This window comes from Pithys albifrons, chromosome 13 (assembly GCF_047495875.1).
Source record: "Pithys albifrons albifrons isolate INPA30051 chromosome 13, PitAlb_v1, whole genome shotgun sequence".
NCBI lineage: Eukaryota > Metazoa > Chordata > Aves > Passeriformes > Thamnophilidae > Pithys > Pithys albifrons.
This window is the reverse complement of record NC_092470.1, coordinates 13,298,941-13,322,031: the sequence shown is the minus strand read 5'-3', so window position 1 is coordinate 13,322,031 and position 23,091 is coordinate 13,298,941. Positions and strand designations below refer to the sequence as shown.

Below are 23,091 nucleotides of genomic sequence, written 5' to 3'. Positions count from 1 at the left end.
CCATGTACACTCAGGGAAAAAGGTTGCTCTGGAGTGGCTCTTCTGGAAGGGCAAATTGGCCCGTGAGCCAAACAGGAGAAGCCCAAAGTGTCAGCCTTCATCATGTTCCATTTTGGAATACGGTGACAATCGTGAAACAGCTAACTACTTATTCTTGTTTTCTTAGAGGAAGATGAATGGAAAAAGGAAGATGATGATTTCTCTACTTCCATATCCCCAAAATTCATTTGCCTAATATTGGCTGAGAATGTTATATTCAGCAAAACCCTGTGGATATGAAACACTCAGACACAGTGAATTCAGATGAGATTAACACAGTAAAAATGCATTTCAACCTCTGGATACTCAGGATATTTTCTGACAAATTTGATCACAGATTTGTCCAGTACAAAGCACACACCTTATGCAATGCTATTCCACAGTCTTTTCTTTATAAGCATTCATCTCCTCTGCCTTGCAGTGCTATTTGCACTGTACCATTATCTCCTACCCCCAAAAGAACAGGAATCTGTGTGCTAGTTCTACCACTCCACAGTTTAAAGTCCTGAGACACAGCCTCCTGTTTGAGGGGATCAATACATGATCTGGCCCGGATGGGTAGAAATTAATTGATGTGACATTTTACAATTAATTCAGAACACTAGGCTAATGCTAAGAGTGGTTTTAATGATGCAGATGAAACCTCCTACAGCATGAATTCCCATAGTAGCAGTTTGCTGGAAGCTGCAAGAGTACAGCAGAGGGAAGTATAACTCAGCATTTGCCTTGTCTTTACCTTCTTTCCTCAATCATTGCAGTTACTAGACATTGTCAGACACAAAATGTTCAGTCAGGTGGATCTGCAGTCTGATTAGTTGTTAGAGTAACTGTTTTTAATATAAGTATACTAGTACACTTTTTTAATATGTTAGAAAATATGGTAAAATAATTTTATCATACTTGAGGTGATCTGGAAGAAGGGATAAGAAAGAAAAATTATCTCTGGCCATATATTCATCTCTTCAAGATGGTTGTTCCTTCTTTGTTAATGCAAATGTGAGAACCAGAAAGCATATGGCAAGGGATGCTCCATCATTTTTAAAGCACACTTTTGCTAAAGTAGAAATGAATTATTCTGCATTCCATAATTCAGGGATTAGATTTTTGAACATAATTATGCATGTCTTTGAGACACAGGTACATGTGTTGTCTATTTCAGAAATAAAATCAAGTAGGAAGCTACCAAAAATGTTTCATGCAAGCCCTTTAAATAAAAGGGTCTGCTGAGAATTTGCATAATATCTTACTTGTGAAACGTAAAATGTGCCATAAATCATAATTCAATTTATAAGACAATTAAATACATGTGTTTCTCTTCTCTCTTATGGTTCTTGGAAATTGTTATCTTGTGTAGCTGGAGAAAGAGAGGCTAAAGAAAGCAGAGAATTAGAATAGCATTAGCATTACAACAGAGGGAAAATATCAGACCACTTCCTTCATGTATTTGTTTTTTCTAGCTGTCTTGTGCTCAACTGAAATAGCACAGCATGCTTCAAATTCCTCATAATTTCTTATTTTCATTAGGACACAGATTGCCTTCTGTCTCATGGGACTCAGATGGTTTTGCTGCAATTAACTGTGAGAGATTTTCTACCATTTTAGTCTCTTTGCAGCTTATGATACTCAGTAAATCTCTGATGAGATAAACTCTGTAAAGAGTACAGAATGTTGTTTATAAAACTTACTCTTCATAAATTCTCCCTGCAAACAAGGCAAAGGCCTCCCTCAAGTTGGCAGCAGTATTTTTCTAATAAACCACGTTCTTAAGGTATACTTTTCAAACTGAATTGCCACAAACGTAAACATGTCCTGGTCCTACTTCTAGTTTTCATTGAATGTCTGAACATATCAATCTTTTGTTGATTACAAATAGATTAGTTCTAGAAATATTGTAAAACTAGACATCATGAACCGAGAAAAGAAATGCTTTTCTCAAGATGTGTGATGTGGGTGTTGCATTACTTGAATCTGTGTATTTTACTACATTCATAGACTTTGCAATGGGGCAGATGGGGCAGCAGGAATCTGGGAAACCAGCAGTTTGGTCTCACCTGAGCAGTGAGTGAAAAAGGCCCTTTTCCCTGTGAAAGACCAACTCTGGTTTTACTGTTCATTTTTACTAAAATGATTAATCTTTTACTCCAGCTACTATTATAGGACTAGTGAGTCGAGGGGATGCCACACAGGGGCAAAATTTTTACAGAAAGCCTTCACCTTGCTGGAGCTACCACTGATATAGCTTAGCTCAGGCCCTAATCTCTGAAGGTGGAAAGGGGTAAATATGTCCAGGATTCTCTACTGGCCTGGAACTTCATTTCTATTTCTCCAGCCTAACAGGTCTCACTTGCTTCATGCTTTAAATAATGATATCCTGATTAAAATAAACCAGAAACACATCCCTTAAAAAAAAAACCTTTTAGTTCAAAATGAGATAGATGGCACTGGGGGGGAAAAAAGGCTTGACTTGCACAGTTCTCATCTCAGTTTGCTGATTCAGGCCCCAGTGCTGTTTCTGGGGTCTATCTTTTTGTTCATGTCTTGGGTTTATGTAAGTAGATCAGTATTGTTTATTGTGTTTTGAATTTTTACCCATTTGCTTCACAGAACGATTTCAGGAATGTAATTAGGTATGCATTGTGAAAACTATATTCCCAGATGCTCTGTGGTCAGTTCTGCCTGAGGTAACCACCAACAGCTTCTATCAGTTTAATGATGTCTGTTGCTGGCAGTGCTTCTGTCAGAGAGAGAGGTTAATATCAGGAAATAAAATAAAATCTGCTTAGTAAACATTGTAAAGAAGACAGGTTACGTGTTAATGTGCTTGCACCAGCTATTCCTCTCTTAGGCTTTATAATCAAGTTTCATTGTTTAAATTTTGGTAGTTAATATGTAAAATTTATACCAGCTTTGATGTAGCTTGAAATGTTAGAGCTGAAGTTAAGAGATAAAAGGTGTCTGTCAGGTGTTTGGCTCCTAGTCCAGACTTCTGCTAGCATAGAACTCTTGTCTGATCTCGATTGCATTTCTTAGGTAAGAGACATCTGCCACAGCCATTTCACCTTTGGAAGGGTTTCTCTAATACTCAAAGTCATTTTCCCTAAAGGGGAACCACTACAGAATTTAACAGCAATAGCTGTAGAGAACAGCATAGAAATTACATCTCTATACCTCCAGGACCGAATAGAGATTAATATAACTTACACATTCCTATCAAGGTATTTTATTGCATTTTATAGGAAGAATACAATTCTCTCTTAAATTATATGGGATAGTTTAAAGAACAAGGTTGTAATTTCCTTAACAAATGGTTTTAAGACCTTCCTATGATAGTTCATGTTTTAAAATTCATCATTTTCTCTATAGCTTATTTAGGCAAGTGTGGTCACCCAGACGTGACAAAACAAATTAAAAAGGGCACATAATGTTCCAGTTCTAAGTACTTGCATGGATGGGGTTGCTTAATATACATATATCATACTCTTCCAAAGTATCAAAGACTTTTGGATGAATTGAATGCAATATATTAACTCAATTACAATGGAAACACAGATCAAAGAATGTAGCTGGGAGGTCTTATTAAAGTATGAGACTTTATTAAAATGTCACTGGTTTTGATTATACTGTATTAAAGTGTCTGAAATTTCACTTCTTCATGTCCCCAGAAAAGAAAATTCTACTGTGGAACTGTAGGTTCAAGGTTTCAGACCTTGTTTTTCAATGTTGTTATTAAAATGAACTTATATTGGTAAAAACCACCAAAGATCTTTTTTTATCCCTTTTTGACACTGAATATATAATTTCATTTGCTTCAATTTATTGCCTTTTTGTGTGTGTGTGTTTTTGTTTCTGGACTTTACTCATTCTCATCCATCTTGGAAAGACTTCAGTCTTTCAAAGGAAGCAATACCCCATCCACCTACTTTTCCTCTATCAAAAAAAAAAAAAAAAGAAATTATTAGTTCATGGCATGGGATGAACACAGAGAAAGGTACCACATGCAGGACTTCCAACTGGCAGGGCATTGCTGAGCTTTCAAATAAAGGCATTAATGGACAGCATTTTCAGTGTGCTGTAGTGCTCAACTGATCTTTTTCTGCTTCTGAAGCCAACACGCAGAACACACATGTATACTGAGCACTGCTATCAGTGGTAATAGCCCTCTAAATTGGAAACAATCATTGTAAAGACATCTAACAGACATTCTGTGGTACATAATAACAAGATTGAGATAAAAATCACTTTTCTTAATTCGTTTACTTTCCTGTTGCTACACATCATATCAACACTTGTTTGTAATTATATTAAAATGGTGACGCACCCCCTGTTGTGAGGCAGGAACAGTGTAAAGTTTGCATATTGCAGTCTTGCATATCTGTCCTATTTTTTGCTTGGTATTGATACAGCACTGTTGAGTCTCTCTGCGAGTGCAAGGGTGGAGTCCAGCACTGTCCCTGCTTTTGTGAGGACCCCATTCTACAGGAATCAGGTTTTCAAGATACATAGAACTTGGAGAAACATGAATTCAGTAAAGAAACTGATTTCCTGCTTTGCTGTGCATGTGTTCTTTGCATTACATTGAAAGTAAAACACAGAAAATGCACTTCCACCATGACTAGAACATCATTTTAAGAGCAGTGATGGTTCCTCTCTCCAGTGACCAGTGTTACAGATCTCACCAGAGATACGGAAAGGCTCAGGACAACGTAACAAGGAAGGAGTTTATTACAAATAAACAGAGAATAATTCCATTCATTTACGGATTGTTTCAGGGATTCTGAAAGACTCGGCTAATACTGCCCATTAAGATAGAGAAGATTGGAAGGAGAAAAAATCAATTCATTTCCTAATCTATTTAAGTGAACAAAGAATTGCATGTGAAACTGAACAGAGAGAGTCAACAAAGCTCACAGCAAACAAAAAAGAAAAGCAGCTTTATTTTTGCATAATTATGCTGAATCACAGTAGATTTGACAGAACATGTTCCATTCTAAGCCCTAGGGTTTTATTTAGGTGGAGGACAACATCAAATACCCTGGCTGTAATGTGCTCTTTCTGAGCAAATCTAATATCTCATGGGATATCACGCATGGGGACAGCAGAGGCAGCTGAATGGTTTTGTTGGTTTATATTCAGTCATTGTAGGACTTATTCCATACATTTGTTGAAAGCTATGATAGCACATTGTCAGATCTCTGGGCTTCTTTTTGGGGGTGGGGGCTGGTAGCTTCCTTATCTCTAAAATAGAAATGAAATAGGAAATATTAGTGCTTTTCTGGTAAGGGAGAGATAAGGTTTAACCCCTGAATACTTGTAAATGCCTTCAGAGGACATTTCAGAAGTGCCTAATGCTGTAAGTTATGGTTTTATAAGGTGTATCATTATAGAATTAGGGGTTTGATCCTTTAACCTTTACACATGTATGTAACTAGACATAATGGAGGCTCATTGAAAAGCTTTCATGAGCAGCATTAGCTGTGGAATCTGAGCACCAGACGTTATAAAACCTAAAGGAATTGAGCTATGACCCTGCAATAGGGTAAGTCACTCCAAATGTTGCTTTCCACATTGAAGGTAAGGATCTAGAAATACTGTGACCAAGATTCCTTCAAATCACAACGGCTCATCCGGACAGAAATAAGCTGTATTTACAAAATTGCTAATATTAACACAGTTTTCTTGTATTATCAGGGTAAATGCCTTAAGATAAGAATTAAGATTTCCTGCTGAGCATCCAAAGTTCTACAGCATCAGGAGGCACTAAAGCAGTTAAGACACTCAGAAAAACAGCTCCACATCTGATAGCCAAAAGTACAATAAATCCAAGATAAAGTAAGCTTTCTAGATAACCAGGAGTGTTTAATGCTGTTCTGATTAAACTCCTCTACAGGAAATGAGTAAACATAGTCTCTATGCTTTTCCAACCTTTCTGCCAATTTACATCTTAATGGATAAACTGGTTCAGGTTACTCATTCAGCAAAGCAAGGGATTGATTTGCAACTTTTCATTTTGAGTGCTCCCATCAACTTCTGCAGGGCTGTTCAGGGCAACTGAGCACAGCCATGGGCAGGCATTTAAAGATTAACAGGCCTTTGTGGCATTCCAGTGGGATGACAGAGCCATCAAAATTCATTATTTTTTTCCAGGATTACACACACACTACACGTGACAGACGCAGTTATTACACTACGGGTTTTACAGAAATCTTGCAGTTTAAATCTGATACTGTTTTTTCTTTTTTTCCCTTAAAGACCTGAGTTACAAGATTATGAGAAAAATCTCAAATTTCATTAAAAGTGTACTTTTTTTGTCCTTGTGTTTGTAATAAAAAGGTTTGAAATGTGAGCTAAGTTACCAAGGCTCAGATGCTCAATTGCTCTACTTGGTGTGAACATGAGTGCAGTGCGAGGCAAACTAAGGTTTTTAGATTAATATGATACAATTCATATAGTCCAGCTCAAGGGGCACAGAATGTCTTTGAATGGCTGGATACTTTTTTAAAAAACTCGAAGATATACAACATCTCTGTAATTCCAGGAAATTAGTATTGTTAACAAAGGACTAAGATGTTTCTATATAGCACTGTCCATTTGAAGCACCAAGTCCTCCATCTCACAGTCAGATGTACTGTAATGTGCAGATGACACCACAGCTACTCCTTTGCCCCCAAAAAGCTCTATCTAGGCCTTGCCCAAGGTGAACACCTACCCAATGCCAGCGTGTGTATTGATCCTGAGGAACCACAGAAATGGCTCTCCTGAAACACAAGTGGAGGACTGGAGATGTACGGACTCACAGGGCTCCACCCCCTTCCATCTCCCAGAGAACATTGCCACCTCGGGAGTGAAGGGATGCCATCCTCTGGGGACAACAGGGATGCCAGTAACATTGACCAACAGCTTCCCTTCTTCACCCCTTCAGTTCTGGGTAAGCCGCACCTCAAACATTACCCTTCAATTTTGGGGGCAGTAGGCAGGACATGAAGCCTCTCCCTCAGTTTGGGAGGTGATAGACAGCACCCCAACCTTCCCTCTCTGTTTGTTAGGTGATGGACAGCACCCCAGCCTCCCCCCTCAGTTTGGGAAGTGATGGACAGCACCCCAACCTTCCCTCTCCGTTTTGGAGGTGATGGACAGCACCCCAACCTTCCCTCTCCGTTTTGGAGGTGATGGACAGCACACCACAGCTCCCCTTGGTTTTGGGGGTGGTGGGCAGCACCCCAGACTTTCCTTCCAGTTTCAGAGGTGATGGACAGTATGCCAAACACTTCCCCTTGCTTTCTGGGGGCAGTGGGCAGCTCCCCAACCTTCCCCTTCCGTTTAGGGGGTGGGGGCAGCTCCCCAACCAGCCCCCCACGCCCTCCCCGCCCGCGCGGGCTCCCCTGGGGGCCTCTCCCTTGGGGGACTTCGCTCCCCGGGGCCGCGGGTTCGAGCCCCGCCGTGGCCGGGGCGCGTGCGAGACCGGTGCGGGGGCGCTCGGGGCGGCTCTGGCGGAGGGTCCCGGTGCGGGGTCCCGGCCGGGCAGCGGGGCCGCGGATGCAGCGCACATGTGCGGCCGCCCGGCACATGCTCACTGAGCGGCGCATGAGCAGAGGCGCGCGGGACCATCGGACATCTTGGGCCGCTCCGTGAGCGCTCCGGGCCCCGGGGCGGGAGCAGCCGCCGCCCCCGCGCCGCCCCGGCCCGCGCCTCCCCCCGCGCTGCTCGGAGCATCCCTCCGCCCCTCTCGCATTTGTCTTAATTCTTCTCAGAGACAAGATGGCAACGCCGGCGGCGGTAAACCCTCCCGGTGAGTAGCTGCCGTCTCGCCCCCCAGGTGGCCCCGCCGCACAACACGCCCCCGCTCGGCTCGGCGCGGCCCCGGCCGGGCGGTCCCGCCGCTCCTCCCGCCGCCCCCGCCGGGGCCGCTGTGCGGGACCGCCGGGCCGGGAGCCCCCCGAGCCGCAGCCCCGCAGAAGGGGCAGTTCCGCACAAGCACCGTGGGCACGGGGCGGGGGAGCCGCGGGCTGGGCAGCGGAGCCGCCTCCCTGTCCGCGGGCAGGAGCACGGCCGGCCCTGCCGGCACCGTGGGCAGGTTTGTTGTCGGGCTGGTGAAGCCCAAACAGGGTGTTGAAACTGACCAGGGCACCTCGGCGTGTGCCGTGTGTTTGTTTTCTTTCCAAAGGACGCAGTAAATATTATTTGTTGGTACATAAGAGAAGAAACTTACAAAAATTTTCCCTTTGAATTTTTCCTTGAGAGAGGACGTTCCCTGATGTTTCTTTACATGACTGTGAGATGCAACATCTATTTTGCCGAGTGTGTGATGGAATAAAGTGAGTTTGGATGAAACAACATAGTACCTATTTTGGAGATGCACTTCAGTCTACGTAGTGTGGATCAACAAGTGTCTGACACTAAAAATAAGTGGGACAATGGATCTTGCACTGGGCTCAATACTAATGAAGAATATTGTTATCACAGGTTGATTCCAGTTTCACTTGTTTTAATACATGCTTGCATTGTGTCATTTTTTGTAGAGTTGGGCTTAATTCTGACAACTAAGAACTTATTTGAGTAAATGCCAACTAATGTGTAAAGCTTGTTCATTAGATTAAATCCTTCTGTAGTTGGTAGTGTAGTTGTCATGCTGAAAGTAAATATTATGATATAAACAATTAATTTGGTTCAGTAAGCGTCAATAAAGTAAGAAGGAACTGATATTTGTCAATCATATTAAGTTTTAATAACAGAGTTCTACATATGAAATAAAAATCAATATTTAATGGAAGGTTATTAAATTAATATTATTTAGCTTCCAGGATACCATGCCATGCATGATAACAGAGTTTCACGCTGTGCACTCACAGAATTAGTGCGCAGTTTTGCAGACAGAGGAAGATACAAACAGCCTTTTTTGACTTGAGTTTGGTTTGCCACTCTCCCATCTGCTCCTCCAAGCTACTCACTGAAGGAGCAGCCCTGAAACTGCTGAATTATAGCAGAGCCTGGTGCTTCTCTTGCACCAACCCTTTTCTGCTTTCTGTTTCCACCTGCCTGCAGCTGAAGCCATAGAAAGATGTGACTGCAGGAGGTAGAGTGTGCACGAACCACTGAGCAGCCTCAGCAGGGCTTCACCAGTGTTCTCCTGTGACCGCTTTGGGACTTGAGAGAGTGTTGTGGGATCATGGAAGAAGCAAATAAAGAGGGAAAGAAGAGCCAATGTGTGGTCTGTATGCATCACTGTGTGTCTGACACAGTTAAAGTAGTTGTGCAGTGTGGTCTTCAGACTCTCCAAAGCACAGATTGATGGTCCACCGGAAGGATGAGGAAACGTGTTGGTTTCCTCAAGTGAACCAACATCTCCTCCTGCAAGGCTGAGGTTACAGAGCATCGTTTCACTCCTTGTCTGAGTGGCTGGAACAGATCTGAGCTGAAAGACAAACTCACTGGCTGTTAATGATCCTCCCATGTTTTCTGTGCATGAGCATTGTCTGACGTAGCTATGCATGGACAAAGTCAAAATGAGGAGTTTCTGAGCTTTGAGGAGTGGAGACCTTTGATCTGTAGCACAGTGCTGCATTTGCCCTACCACGGACAGCAGAAGGTAGAGCTGTGTGAAATATCTGATTTGTGCTGTAGTTTTTTTAAAGTTGTTGCTTTTGTTTTTTTTTTTTAATTAACTGTAAAGCAGTGCAGAGAAACAGTCAAAATCTGTAGCAACATTATTTTAATCCCACTGTTTTCTCCTGGGGACAGATCCTCAAGCTGGAGTAACACAAAAGTAGCCCTATTAGTGTTGGTGAAGCTGTGCTGCCTTATGCCAGTTGGCTTTCTGATCCGCAGTGTTAGGGGAGCACAACAGAGAGATTAACTTGTTAAGCATCTTTAATGATGATTAGAAATTACAATATGATTAAATTTTTATTAAGCAATTGTCTGGGGTTCTAATAACAGTTGATAATTTAGGCAGGACATTAACTTGCAGCTACCACAATACAAATACGTGTGATTTTAGTCATATTCTAGATCGTGGAGTGGGGATTAGCAGAGACAGAAGAGCTGGGTGTTCTGTAACTCTGAAAGTCTTTCAGTGTGGCGTCTCCTGGTACAGAACCATGCACTGCTCTGCAGCAGCATCTTCTCTCTTGCATTAGATGCAGATTTATCTGTTTTCCCACTGACCTTTTTTTAATGTAGAGTTTGAGTTGGAGAAGTTTATGGGGGTGGGAGCAGTTTGGCAGCCTATCCAGGCTGGGGCTCACAGGAACTGCAGTATCAGAGACCAAAATGTGGTGGGAGTACGTCCACCCCTGAGGGCTTTCTGGGCTGTGTTAGTTCTAAACTGAGTTCTTTTTGGTGAGGGTGTTTGTCCATAGTTGCAGCTGATCATCACTCTGACAGAAGTGGGGGGCTCTGTAGGATTGGCATCTTCCTCTTCCTGCATACTTAGCCTCGGGAATGGATCTGGTTAGAATTACTTTGTTCTTTTGTCGTAATCTGGATGACTAACGGGAGTGTGAAACACAATACAGGTGTGTGGGAAGCTCATCTGCATTGGCACAAAGCATCAGAGTTAATTTATTTCCTCCTGAAATAAGATTGGCATATTAAATGCGATTTAAGAACAAAAAGAATTGTGGAGGTGTAACAAGCATTTCATAAATTACTGCTTGCAGCAAAGTAACTTAGTGCCATGTCTGTTTTAAATGTATATATTTTTGGAATGCAAACTTTGTCTGTAACTGTTGCTACTTCAGGGTCAAATTTTGTTTAACTTGTGTTTAGTAGGTGATGTGGTGATTCTTGTATTAGCTAAGTTGGGTTGAAAACATAGAAGCCTTAATGAATTTAGGATTTTCTTTTCCTGAGGCATTTACTTGGTCTTGGGTGATGAGTTCCAGTTTGGCTCAGTCTGATGCATGAGCAGCAACTTTGTGGTCAGGTGATGTGAAATGAACTGTTTGTATCCTTTCAGTTCTTCATGGTGAGGTATCCCTGTGTATTGCCAAAATGCCATAAACTCAAAAGTCAGGTCAGGAGAAATAATGAGATTTTAGAGTTTGTCTATAGTTACCTTAGAAGGCAGATCCCTTAGGATGCATTTTTGGCTGTTTTAAGATCATGCATATCGTAGTGTTGTATTCTTATATTTAAATGAAAAAAAAATAGTAACTGGATTGTTCACATAATCCCTAAAGCTCCTTTTAATGATTTCTTTTTAAGCAGCTGAAAATCCAAAGGTATAGACAACAACATGTCATTAAAAGATCATCTACTAGAGATGTCTTGAGGTGGTGGGACATGAAAGGATGGTGTTGCTGGAGCTTAAGACATTACTATTACAACCACAGCAGCTCGTAAGGGGTACCTCTAGCCAATGACTAGTTCAAGATGTGAAAAAATGGGTTTGTAACTTGAAGAAGGATGTTTAAATAAGCTTTCTTTTCTTTCAATTTGTAATGAGTTAACTGCTAATTTTATATCATATCAATGAAAGCTTGTAACTCAACCCTGCATCTGAGTTCATTTTAGGCAAGTACAGTGGGTTTTGGAAGTTGCTGTTGTTTTATAAGTGTTTGTTTGACTTGGGAGTTAAGTGGAGACAAATCATTCTCCTGTTTCAGCTGGACATTCTGAAAACCAAATAATTTGTTACCCAGTTCTGCATTTGCACTCAAGTTACTGGAATACTCAGTGTGGTGAATGACCTTTCTTGATGCTGCCCATTCCATATTCCCAAAAGGAATTTGCTTTCTGAAGCAGACAGTCTGGTCATTCTTTTCTTCAGCTTTCATAGAGCTTTGAAATTGATCACTAAAAAAGAAGACTTAACTTGGTTTGGAATCAAAATTACATGTTTAACTTACAGCCCAGAAGTTGTGTTTTATTGTTGCAGCTCTGTCCTTCATTACAATACAGACTATCCAGTAAACTAAAAGATCAATTTAACAGCATCCTGGGGAGTAAGTGGAGTGTTCTAATGATAGAAGTTACAATGAGCTCTGATGTTTCTGGGATGCAAAAAGTCGTCCTCTTTCTAAAACAAAGTTGAAAAAAGAGGTCTCAAAAATGGAACACCCATTTGCTAATGGGAGTTTGCAGTTGGTTTTGTTCTCTTGTTTTCATAGTTTTTGTACTGCAGAATTGGTTCTTAATTCCATTCAAACTGTGGTATGAGCTGCTGGTGCCTCTTGAATTGTTCTGTGATAAGGTTTTGTCCTTCAGGACTGTGTACTGAACAGCAACTGTCACTGAAGAAATGTCATTTTTTGGATAACTAATATATGGGTATAGGGCATACAAAAGGTTTCATTTTGGGATATCTCTTCTGTCACAGAATAGTTATTTAAAAATTTGCATAGGTAGCCTGTGGTTAGTTCCAAGTATTTTTTCTAAGTAGAATAGTGTTTCCCCATGCCTGTAATAAAAGTGCAAAACAAAAGAGATATTGCTGATTTCTGTGATACCATACGCTGTTGCTGATTTTTCTCACCAGTAAGGAAAATTGTGGTAGAGGTTGGGTTGCAAAAGAAAAAAAAATGCAGCCTTTTCAAAGTAGGCAAAATAACCTTGTTGATGTAGTGATTATTGTTATTAAGAGGACAGAAATGGGTCTGTCATTATGAAGATGTATGCAGAGATTATGCTTAAATGGTTGTGAAGATCCGATATGTGTGTCGTTTAGAGTAATTTGGGGGGGCTTAGGGCTTCATAACTGACAAGCAGGAATGGAAAATGTGTTAATTCAGTGCTACCTGCAGAAATTACAATGTTATTAAAATATGCAGGAGAAAAGGGAGAGGAGCCTTGAGTTTAAGAGATGGGAATTTAGATCTTGGGTCTTGTAGATGTGTGACAGGTTTTCCAGTCTATCTATAGCAAAGTGTCTTTGGCTGGCCAGCAGCATTTGGAGATGGATGAATCAGCTCAGGATGAGCTGTTCTGTCTGGGCAGCTCTGGGGAGTGCAGAGATGCTGCCTTGGATGCTCAGGCATGCAGATACCAACCCAAGCTCCAGGCTTTTCTGATTGTAAGAGTCGTCTATGTGGGAAAGAAATCTGCAGAGACAGAGGTGTTACTTCACTGTTTTGTAACATAATTTGTGCAAAAAATTAGATTTGCTGGACGATACAGGCAAAAAAATTGACATTCCAGAAGTCGTGGGTGGGCGCTTGCTGTATAAACCATTGGTACAGTTTACTTCTTGCTAACAGTATTTTCTTTGTTCAGCTGTAAAGCATTTCCTGTCACCCCATCTGTATCAATCATTCTGTCAAGTGAGGAAAAGAAAAATTTTGTGAGGCTGCCTTTGTACATTTTAGTTACCTTCTGATTATAGTCCAAATAAGATACATGCACATTTTTAGCAAAGCAAAAATTTCAAAACATTTAATCATTCTTTGCCTTCCATTGTTTAAAATAAAAATACATGTGAAAATTGAATAAACCCACATGGACCAAATACTCACTTTTTGGCTACTCCAGAAAGAACTACTTTGTCACAAAATGTTACAGGATTCCAGGAAAATCTGGCCTTAAAGTGCAGAAATTGCATGGTTTAAAACTACAGTAAGAAACAGAGAATTTTTTAACAGAACCTGGTTCAAACTTAATTTAGTCAAAATTTCAAATGGATCTCAGTTTTATTGTTTATGTGGATTAATGTCTATAGTCATGCAATCAGCAATGAATTAGAAGCTATTTTCAAGATAGATGGAATTTCCTCTTTTTTTTTTTTTGTACCCGAGGCATGCTGGTCTTCCTTGAGCAGAGCCATCTGCACAGGGGGAAAGATAAACCTTTAGTTTTGGATACTCTACATTTTGATGAATGTTTCTAAACTTTGTTTCCTCTCTTTTTTATGAGCTTTTACTTCTGTTTTGCCTGTCTTTAGTATTTCTGTCCTATGGTTTCAATCCTGCTTTTCACACTTCGGTTCCTCCACCTTTCTCACACCTCCTCTTAAGTCCCATATTTCCTCTGTGGAGCTGTGCTGAGCTTTATATTGACTTCTCACTTAGTGTTGTTTAGATGTAAATGAATCCTGGCATTGTGCTGGTGCTACTCCCAAGTCTTTCACCAGCTTATAAATTCAGATTCTGTTCTGTAGGGAGCACGTGAACTCTTCCATGGAGAAAAGTGGTACTTTTCTGTTACAAGTAGCAACTGTGCTGCCCTCCTTGTAACCCAGCAGGTACTGTAAAGTATAATCAGTTGGCTCAAATTAGGAGCCTCTCTTGGCTTCCATCTGCCCTACATGTGTATGTGTTGCTGTTTTGTTCAAGGACAGCTCATAATATTCATTTCAAATGCCTAGATTTGAGCTGCTGCAGGTTTTTCTCATCTGAATGTCGACTGCATTTGACAAATAGAATAATATAAAATAATTATAATTTTTTCTCTAATCAAGCAAATAGGATGTTGAATTGTTTAATTACTGGCTTTGCCAGCATGCAGATGGAAAGGCTTTTCAGGTAAGTTGCTCATACAAAATGCCTGAAATGTATAGTAATTAACAACTGGCTTTTCATTGGTATGTTAATTATGCTGCCATTTGTCCTGGTGCCTGTCGTTCTTTAAATGTTCAGTTACACTGAACTGAAGCGTTCACTTCCTGGCAAACACAGAATGTATCAGAACAGTTTGACTCTCAGATATATGCAAATATTTTATGGGAAGAGGCATGCCAGTAAATCACTGAGCTGCAAAGAACAAAAACACTGCATATTTGTATTCTTCAGAGGTAAAAGCAAAACCTGTTTCTGAGGAACATGCAGGTCTGATTTTGAAAAATGGTCTCTAGTTCTTTCCCAGTAACAATCCAGAACACAATTCCGTGCAAGTAGGTCATTTTATGGGTTTGTTACTTCTGGCTCTTTGTATTACTAAAGGTAGGTGGATGTCTGGGTGCTGTTAAATGACCTTGAAATACATATATTTTAAAACTGTATTGCCTGTAATATCTGAGTGGAAAATTCAAACTGGAATGGAAATACTTTTAAAACTTGAGATAAAACTGATTATTTTGAATGCAGGGAGAATTAAAGTAATTTCTTATGAATAGATCAGAGTCCCAAATGTTATTTAAATTAGAGTTTAATTCTTTAGAGAATGCATGTTGTCTTCTGTTTTCTGAGAGTGTGATTTGCAAAATGCATCCCCATCTTCACAGACTACTGCAATCAATAATAGGCTGCATCTGCTGTGCCTCCAAGTCTTTCAGTAATGTCCTGGAGGGGGGCAGGCTGCTGAAGGTATGTGGCTGACCAGCATGTGAGTATGAATCTAGTTAGTATTTTAATTTGCTAAACTTGTGCCTGATGCAAACTGGTTAATCTGCCCAAGGCATGGTGACCCTCAGCAGGTGGCAGAAGTCAACCCCTGAAATGAGGTGCTGATTGTAACAGTAGCTGTGGGAAGTGGATCATAGTAATAAAATTAGCTGTAAAACGGCACCAGCTACTGTGTGTCACTGCCCTCTGAGTCCTGTTTCATCTTCTAACGGACAAAAAATTTTATTGCTATTGGTTCTGTAGAGCCAGCATGGCCATGGATGAGCTGGATTTTCATTGTGTTGTGTCCAGTGAAGTTACTAGCAAAGTTCCCTAGCTCAATTTTGAGTTCAGCTTTAAAGACTTAAAGTAGTGTTAGCTAGAAAAGCTTGGTTTGAAATGCTAAATTCTCATGTTCCCAGCCACAGAGAGGCAGCTCATTTAATATCAGTTTATGGAGGCTTCCCTGTGAGAGAATTTGGGAAAAGAGAGGCTGGTCTGATGGCTGCTCCTGTGGTCGAGCCGTAGTGTGTGAGGACAGCAATGGTTTCCTCAGATTTCATTTTTTTTTAAAGCATTTTTAAGAGATCCCCTGGCCTTCTGCATACAGCTGTCTCTGAAAATGCTCTGCACTTTCTGTGATGAGTAGTGGTTTGACCAGTAAAACCCAAAGCTGTATAATGAAAACTTTCTTTTATTTTAATGAGATTTCCAGTGGCCTTAGCAGTACAATGGCAAATTATTTAAGCCATGTAAAGATTTAAGGGCTTCTGGGGATAAAAGTTTCTGCTGCTAATTTTTCTATTTTTGTCTAAAATAGGTAATGTTTCTGGTTTATGGAAAAGAAATATGCGGCTTAATTTGCTGTGCAGTCAGGTTTGTGGGAACTGCAATTGCGTCTTCGTTGCAGCGTGTTTTTGCTTACCATGGAAAGTTTGAAGTATGTATTTTCATTGTTGAAATTAAAGTAAATGAACCATTACTGAGAAGAGTACAGTATTTTCAAACTCCTTTACGAGGACTGGAAAATAAGAATTCTTTCTGACTTAAAAAGGTGTACTTAGATCCTAATAATTATTCGTCAGGTCCTTTCTTGCAGACATCTTAGCAGACCAGAGTTTGTGTGAAAATGACATTGGGGGTTTTCAGCCCCTCACAGGTCAGATGGCAGAGGGTCTGTCTGCACTGCAGAAGGGTCGATGCCTCCTCCCCCCTGGGTTCTGCCCATCCATGATCCTGACCGTCCATGGAGGTGCTGAGCGTGTGTTCTGTGCTCCCTCATCACAGCGATGTTCTCCAGCAAAGGGGACAGGGAACTGCTGGAATTAAGAACGTGCTAAGTGAACACTTACAATCTTCCCCAAATGCCACATGTTGAGGTCTATAGAATCTAAATTTCCCAATTCCTAAACAAGTCCTTAAAAATGTGTAATGTTTCTGTAGATTCCCTACCCTCTCTGAGTTAAGATTGGTCCAAGTGAAACTATTTCTCTGGAACTGGATTCTCACTAAGAACAAAGTTTCTGGATCAGGTTTGTGCTATATGGAACACCTATCCAAAACTAGCCCATTACAGACATTTTAGAATTAACTAAAAGTCTCCATTATGGATACTTACAGAATAAGACACCATTCTTTGTTGGTGGTGGTCACTGTGAAGTACTTGGGTGTATACAAATCTTTGGGTTCCTTGTAGTTTATTCATTCTTGAGACTTGGTTCTTGAATGATCACAGCTGTTGGGTTGTTTTTCTTCTAAATTAAACCAAGGGTTTCTGCACTTTCTGTACTATTGGACGTCTTCCTGATACACCGAGTGTACCTGTGCCTTTCTGAGATGTGGTAGTCTTCTTTTCAAATATATTTTGGTACTCTCTCACTCATCAGACAAGCTAACATTGTACATTTCCGAATTGTTTCCTGACTCAAGACTTAATGTTTTTGTTTTGGTTTTTTTTAGCAATATTCTCCTTCTGCTTCAGAACCCTTTGTTTCTGAACTGTAAATAGGACTGAGGCTCATGATGGTCTTTAAGTTTTTAGTGAAAGCTGCCAGTGTCAATGTCTTTGATGTCCAGACTTTTCCTCCAGGTTCCATACGTGTTTTTTAAAAAAGAGGCATGTAAATACATAAGTAATGCTTGAGGTCTGGTACCTGTAGGATGGCACTGTAAAATGAAATCTTGCTGCTGGTGTACAAGTGCTGAATTAAAAGATGGGTGGTTTTACTTGTTGGCATTTTGGTTGAGTAGAATCAGTTGAAGATGTGTGAGTGGGTGGAAAGAACATTGACATGAAGCTCATGCTGAATTAGGTTTTGCTTGAGGAAAACTATTCATTAGTCTCATAGCTGGCACATGCCTCTTTATTCCTTCTCTAAAGTAGTATCTGACGACTTAGATGAAAAGGTTGATATGACATTAAGGAATTGGTTCTGCCTCATCTACTGATGATGTGTGAAAGCCTTTCTGCCCTTGGCAGAACTGAGCAAGACACAGGCAGCGTGCCAGTCCTGTCTTTACTCTAGGAAGGGCATACATGTGGTAAATGGTTCAGGGTATGAGGAGTCCTGGCTCCATCTCTGAGTGTTACATGTGGAGGTTAATAAGGCTGTGTGTGACTTCAGCTCCAGAGCTCCTTGTGTCTTCACCTAAGCCCCTCTCTTGGTGCTAGTTTTTCAGGATGGTCTGAAGGGCAAAATGTTCTTTCATAGTTGCTAAATTTAAAGTGGATGTGGTGATTATGAATAAGAATTTTGAAGGCCAATAAATTGTCACTGTGCAGGAAAAATCTTGGCTGTTACAAACTGGCTGCGTATTTTGTGTATGTCACTGAGTGTCTCATGTCTGAGAACTGACTGGGGAAAAAAAGGCAGACGTGGTACAGGCACAGGACAAGGTTCAGGTTTACTGCAGGCTCCTACTGAACTTCTGACTAGTAGCATTCACATGCCGTGGTTTTTGTTTTCATTTCTCTTACCTCCAGTTTGCATGTCCAGTTGATAAGACTGTGTATTCTGGGGTGCTTATTTCATGTGCACCTGTTATAAAATGACATATTTGTAGGAGGGTGTGAAGTGCCTATCCTGGAGCAAGCAGAGAATATTTTTTTCATTGTGATCTCTTAATTGATAATGTTTTAATAATAGACTTTTATTGCAACTACATTTATGTTGTATTAGCAGAAATTTTTTGTCCCTTTGGGAAGGAGCAGAGCTTAAAAAGCAGAATTTATAGCATCTTTCTCGCTGGAAACAGAAGTTACTATTTATTCCAAGCTCATGAATAACCATTAATTTGTATTTTCTTTACAGAGTAGATATAATACTTGGATAATGTGCTTTTTAAGTGCCTTAGCAGAATGTGCACATGATGGATAGTTATTTCAGTGCTGAACTAGCAACCATCCACCTGGCTTTAAAGTATTAATAGGTTTTACAACTTATTTCTTGTTGTCTTGACTTACGGTTGTTTTTCACACTTAATTTGCCTTTCAAAACGCATTAAGTTGTTCACATCCAGTTACAGTTTGGATTGAGAGCAAAATACACATTGCTTCATACACCAAAAGAATAACTAAACTATGTGAAAAATACAGTTGCACTAAGTGAAAATTCTGAGATAATTTTCAAGTGTTCATTGTGCGTTTACCAGTTGAATTTAAAAAGCAGGAAAATGCATTATATGAAGGTATGTGGTTAGTGGGTTAACTTAAACTGCTCTTTAAGTCAATGAGCTGTCACTGGAAGTAAATACATTTTCAGAAATCAAATCATGATTCTTTTTAATGTTGAAATGTAATGATGAAGTTTTTGTAGTGATTTCTTGGTAAATGCATTTGGCTGCCACTACTTGTTTGCTTTGTTGTGTAGAGTCCCTGTGGTAGCTGGAACCTGATCCCCAAGTTTGGAATTCAGACTAATCTTGTGTGTCCTGTGTACTTGTCTGTGCTGCTCTTCAGTCAGCAAATAGCAAAGCAAAAACCTTAGTTTGGTCAATATTTACAGACAAATAATAAGCTTGTTTTTTGACAAACATCCAGTTTGTTTACAGTGAGGCTTTTTTCAGTATCGTTCTTCACTTCTGTATTTGATATATCCACAGAACTGTCTGTATACTTTTGGGAACAAGTGGCTTGTAATGGATGTCAAATCATGTTTAATATGAATATGGTGACATAGAAAAATAATGCTTTGTTGCTGTATGCTTTCTTTGTTTAGTAGTTCACTGGCAGAATATCCAGTAAATTCTATTCTGTAATTCCGACAACGCAGTAAGAGCCTGGCCATTACTGATTGCTTCTTGAAAGTCTGGCAGAGCCTACCTGGAAACAGCATTTTCTCTCCTATTTTAAAATTGGTAATTTTAGAAAACAAAATATGAAATCCAGTGTTATAAAAGCTATTCAGGAAATAGCTTTATGAAGAAGTTAATCATAAAAAAATTTCAAAAATGTGTGACATTTTGGAATGTGTAGTAATGCTAAAGTAACACTAAGCAATCTTAGAGTCATATGGCAGAGCACAGCATTTTGTATTTTCTATATGCCATAAAGTTGGGGTGTGCTATTTGGAGCATTTGCAAGAATGAAAAATTCTAGAATGTAATGCAAAAAAAAAAACCAAAACAGGCAAATGCAGCTACCTTTGAGCACTCAAAATCCTGTGAATGTTTTTGTTTGTTATTTACAGACATTAGACATATAACATGTGAAATGACTCAAAAGGCAGGATATTCTAAAAAGCATTTAGTGACATGAAGGGACAGTGAAAGGGAGAAAAATTACGAAGACCTTTATTTGTAATGTTTTTTGTGTTTGCAGAGAAATTCATGGTTAAGGAAACTCATTTGCAAAGGTGAGGGTAGCTGTGAATGTGGGTGGGTGTATCAGAAGAGTTAAGACTTTAGAAGATGTTCTGAAGGTTTTCCTTGATGGGAGGTTAAACTGAACCCATCCAAACAACTGAGAGGTGCCAGATGAACATCGTGGTGCTCTCTTTTCAGGTGCCTTTTTGAGGTTCAGTTCAATTTGAATCTGAAATTTTCTGACCCACAGCCCTTTTCCATGGTCTGAAGGCTGGACTATGGTGTGTCATAAGCTGAGCCTGGAGTATGGAGAGGAGATGGCCTGGAACAACAGATTGCAGAAGCAACCTGTTCATTTGTGCATCTCATTTGAGTCATAAAAGGTTTTTGATTCTTGTTGCTACTGTGGGGAGAGTGAGGTTGGCTGTTTTCTCCCATTTTTAGGGAAAAAAAAATCAAATAAAGAAATGTTAATCAAAAGATCTCCTTTGACCTATTGGAGATTCAGTCAGAGGTAAAATGAACTGAATATTTACTATGCCCAGGCTGAATTTTTGAAGTGGAGTTAAATATGAGGGTTTTTTTCCCCCGCAATTTTTAGGCAGAGAATGCTGGATTAGAAATTGTGAGGAAAGAAAGAGGTACTAAACCACATCCTATTTTTGGAACATGTTTTGTAATGGATAGTGATTTTCTTTTTAAGGTGTTTTACATAAGTATTCTTATTCTTAGTAATAAATTGGGGTGTGGAAACACCTGAAAGACCAATTAATTATTGTAAAATCAAATAAGCATCATTTGCTTGTTGATCAAGCAGAACTGAAGCCATTAATGCTATCAATAGAAAGCTGTTTAATGAAAACAATAGTGTTCTGATTACCCAACAGTGCCCAAGGACACTGTAAAAATACTGATAATTAAGTATTTGGTGATGCAAGTTGCTGTTCTGAATGAAATTTAAAATTAACATACCCTTCTGAGGCACACTTAAAAATCTTTGTAATAAATAATGAAGGGATTTGAAGGACATGAGTTAGTAATTTTCAATGATTAATTTAAATCAGAGTGGTCTGTGTTTTACATCTTTGTAGTTGGGCTGTGTCATTTCTGCAGCTGATGGAGAGGGAATGTCTTGGGGCAACCACAAAGAGCTCAGGTGTTTGACCCCAGCTTGGTCATGGCTTGCAGGGCAGTGGGTTTGGTGTGATGCAGTTTGAGTCACCACTTCCTCAGAAATAGGATGTGCAGATCTTTCATTGTCTTCCTTATCAGCCCCTCCATGACTTGGCTCAATAAGGTGCTGACCAGAGGATATTTCTCTTGGTGGTTGCCCCATGTTCTGTTGCATTAAGCAGGTCAAGTGCAACCACTTCTGTCTTAGTCTGGCTCTTTGCATGTTCAAATTTTTAAATTTAGGATAAATTTTATGAATACTTTTACCTGTGAACTTAGACAATGCTTTCTCAATGAAAATGGATTATAAGAATATTTATATGAAATGATTTAAGAGAGGACCAGGAATGTATTTATTCAGGAAAACATCTCTGCTCATTATTTATGAAATACCTTGTCAAAGTTATTCCAGTGTGAACCAGAAGTTAGTCATAAATATTGCCTTGTGTGCTCATGAAATCTTACAGGTGACTTCTACTGTAGTTAACTGAAAATATGGACAAGAGATGTTGGCAATGACTGTCATGTGAATTCTGGGCACTTCTCGGTAGAGAGGATAAGTAAAATTGTTGAGGGAAGACATTGGATTTCTAGGAAAGGAATTTGGTTTGTTCAATGTAGACAAATATATTACCAATTAGGTTTATTTCTTTGCATATTTACAGCTATTGAGTAAGTTTCATGTCATTGTTAGGAGTTTAAAGCACTGTTGTCTCGTTATGATGTAAACTCTGGAAAACTAAAGTATAGCTCTTGGTGGGTTTTTTTCTCATGTATATCATTGTAAGTATTTTAATAGCAGTTTCAAAACAATTTCCATAAATTGGCAGTTGAAGTACATGAACAAAATAGATTTGTGATCAAGCACTGATATGGTTTGAAATCTAAACCAGCTTCTATTGCTGGAAAATAATTGCTAGACAGTAAAAAGCCAGACTTCTTGATAGAAAATCATAGAAATGTTATTTTAAAATAAATAATTTGAATACGAATGAATTAAAATGAAGTCTTAAATGATGACATAATGCAAATAAACTATCAAGCATTTACTATTGTTATTATTTATTTATCATAAAACAGTTGCATAGGAATTTATAAAAGGAAATTTGCAAACATTTTTTGAAAATTACAGAACAGAGAAAAGATGAGTTTGGGGAAGGACAGATAGCAGTGATGGTATAAAACAAATAATCAGTGATCTAGAGCAAGGGCATACTATGGAAAATGCTTGATTTCATTGTTAATAAAATACATTAATAGTGGTAATTGGTTAATTTCTTATCTTTCTTACCTTTGTAGATTAAACACACTTAAGGAATATTGTGTCCACTACTCATGATGTAAAAACATGCTGTCCTATCCTGAAAGTAAATTTTTTTTAAGTGCAGCTTGTCTTTTCCAGCACTGGCCAAAAGCAAGCCCTTGAAGGGGTGTACAATCAGAACAAGCATGTGTGGTGCTTCCCCTGGGTGCCATCCCACCCTCCAGCCATGAGTGATTCAGAAGCATCTTGAGACATTTGATGTAGAGCTCAGTGAATTTGCTTTCTACAATTTTGGACAGGCACAACTAAAACCCATGGAATTTTCTGGCATCCACAGGTTCCCATTGCAGGGAGTTCGGGGCATCCAGAGGTGGTTGTGCCAGTCAGGAAGGTTTGGCAACAGTAATGAGGGTGTGGGAAGATAAAAAAGGTGACAAGGGGGAAGCTGTGGGACAGTCTGAGTGTAGCTGGAACAGTTTCACGTTGCCCTTGAGGAGTGGATTGGCTTGGGGTGGCTCCCAAGAGGGGACAAGCAATGCTGTGGGAGAAGGAGTCCAGATT

At 39.7% G+C, this 23,091-nt stretch overlaps 1 protein-coding gene across 3 annotated transcripts in view; it reads left to right on the top strand.

Moving 5' to 3' along the window:
- Positions 1-7,641: 7,641 nt before the first annotated feature.
- The window catches only part of ARNT2 (aryl hydrocarbon receptor nuclear translocator 2), a 103,284-nt gene continuing 87,834 nt past the window's right edge, over positions 7,642-23,091 (top strand). For all 3 annotated transcript variants that reach the window (XM_071568137.1, XM_071568135.1, XM_071568134.1), the window contains exon 1: positions 7,642-7,825. In XM_071568137.1, coding sequence (XP_071424238.1) covers positions 7,795-7,825 — 31 coding nt within the window. In that variant the 5' untranslated portion in view covers positions 7,642-7,794. The remainder of the gene's footprint in view (positions 7,826-23,091) is intronic.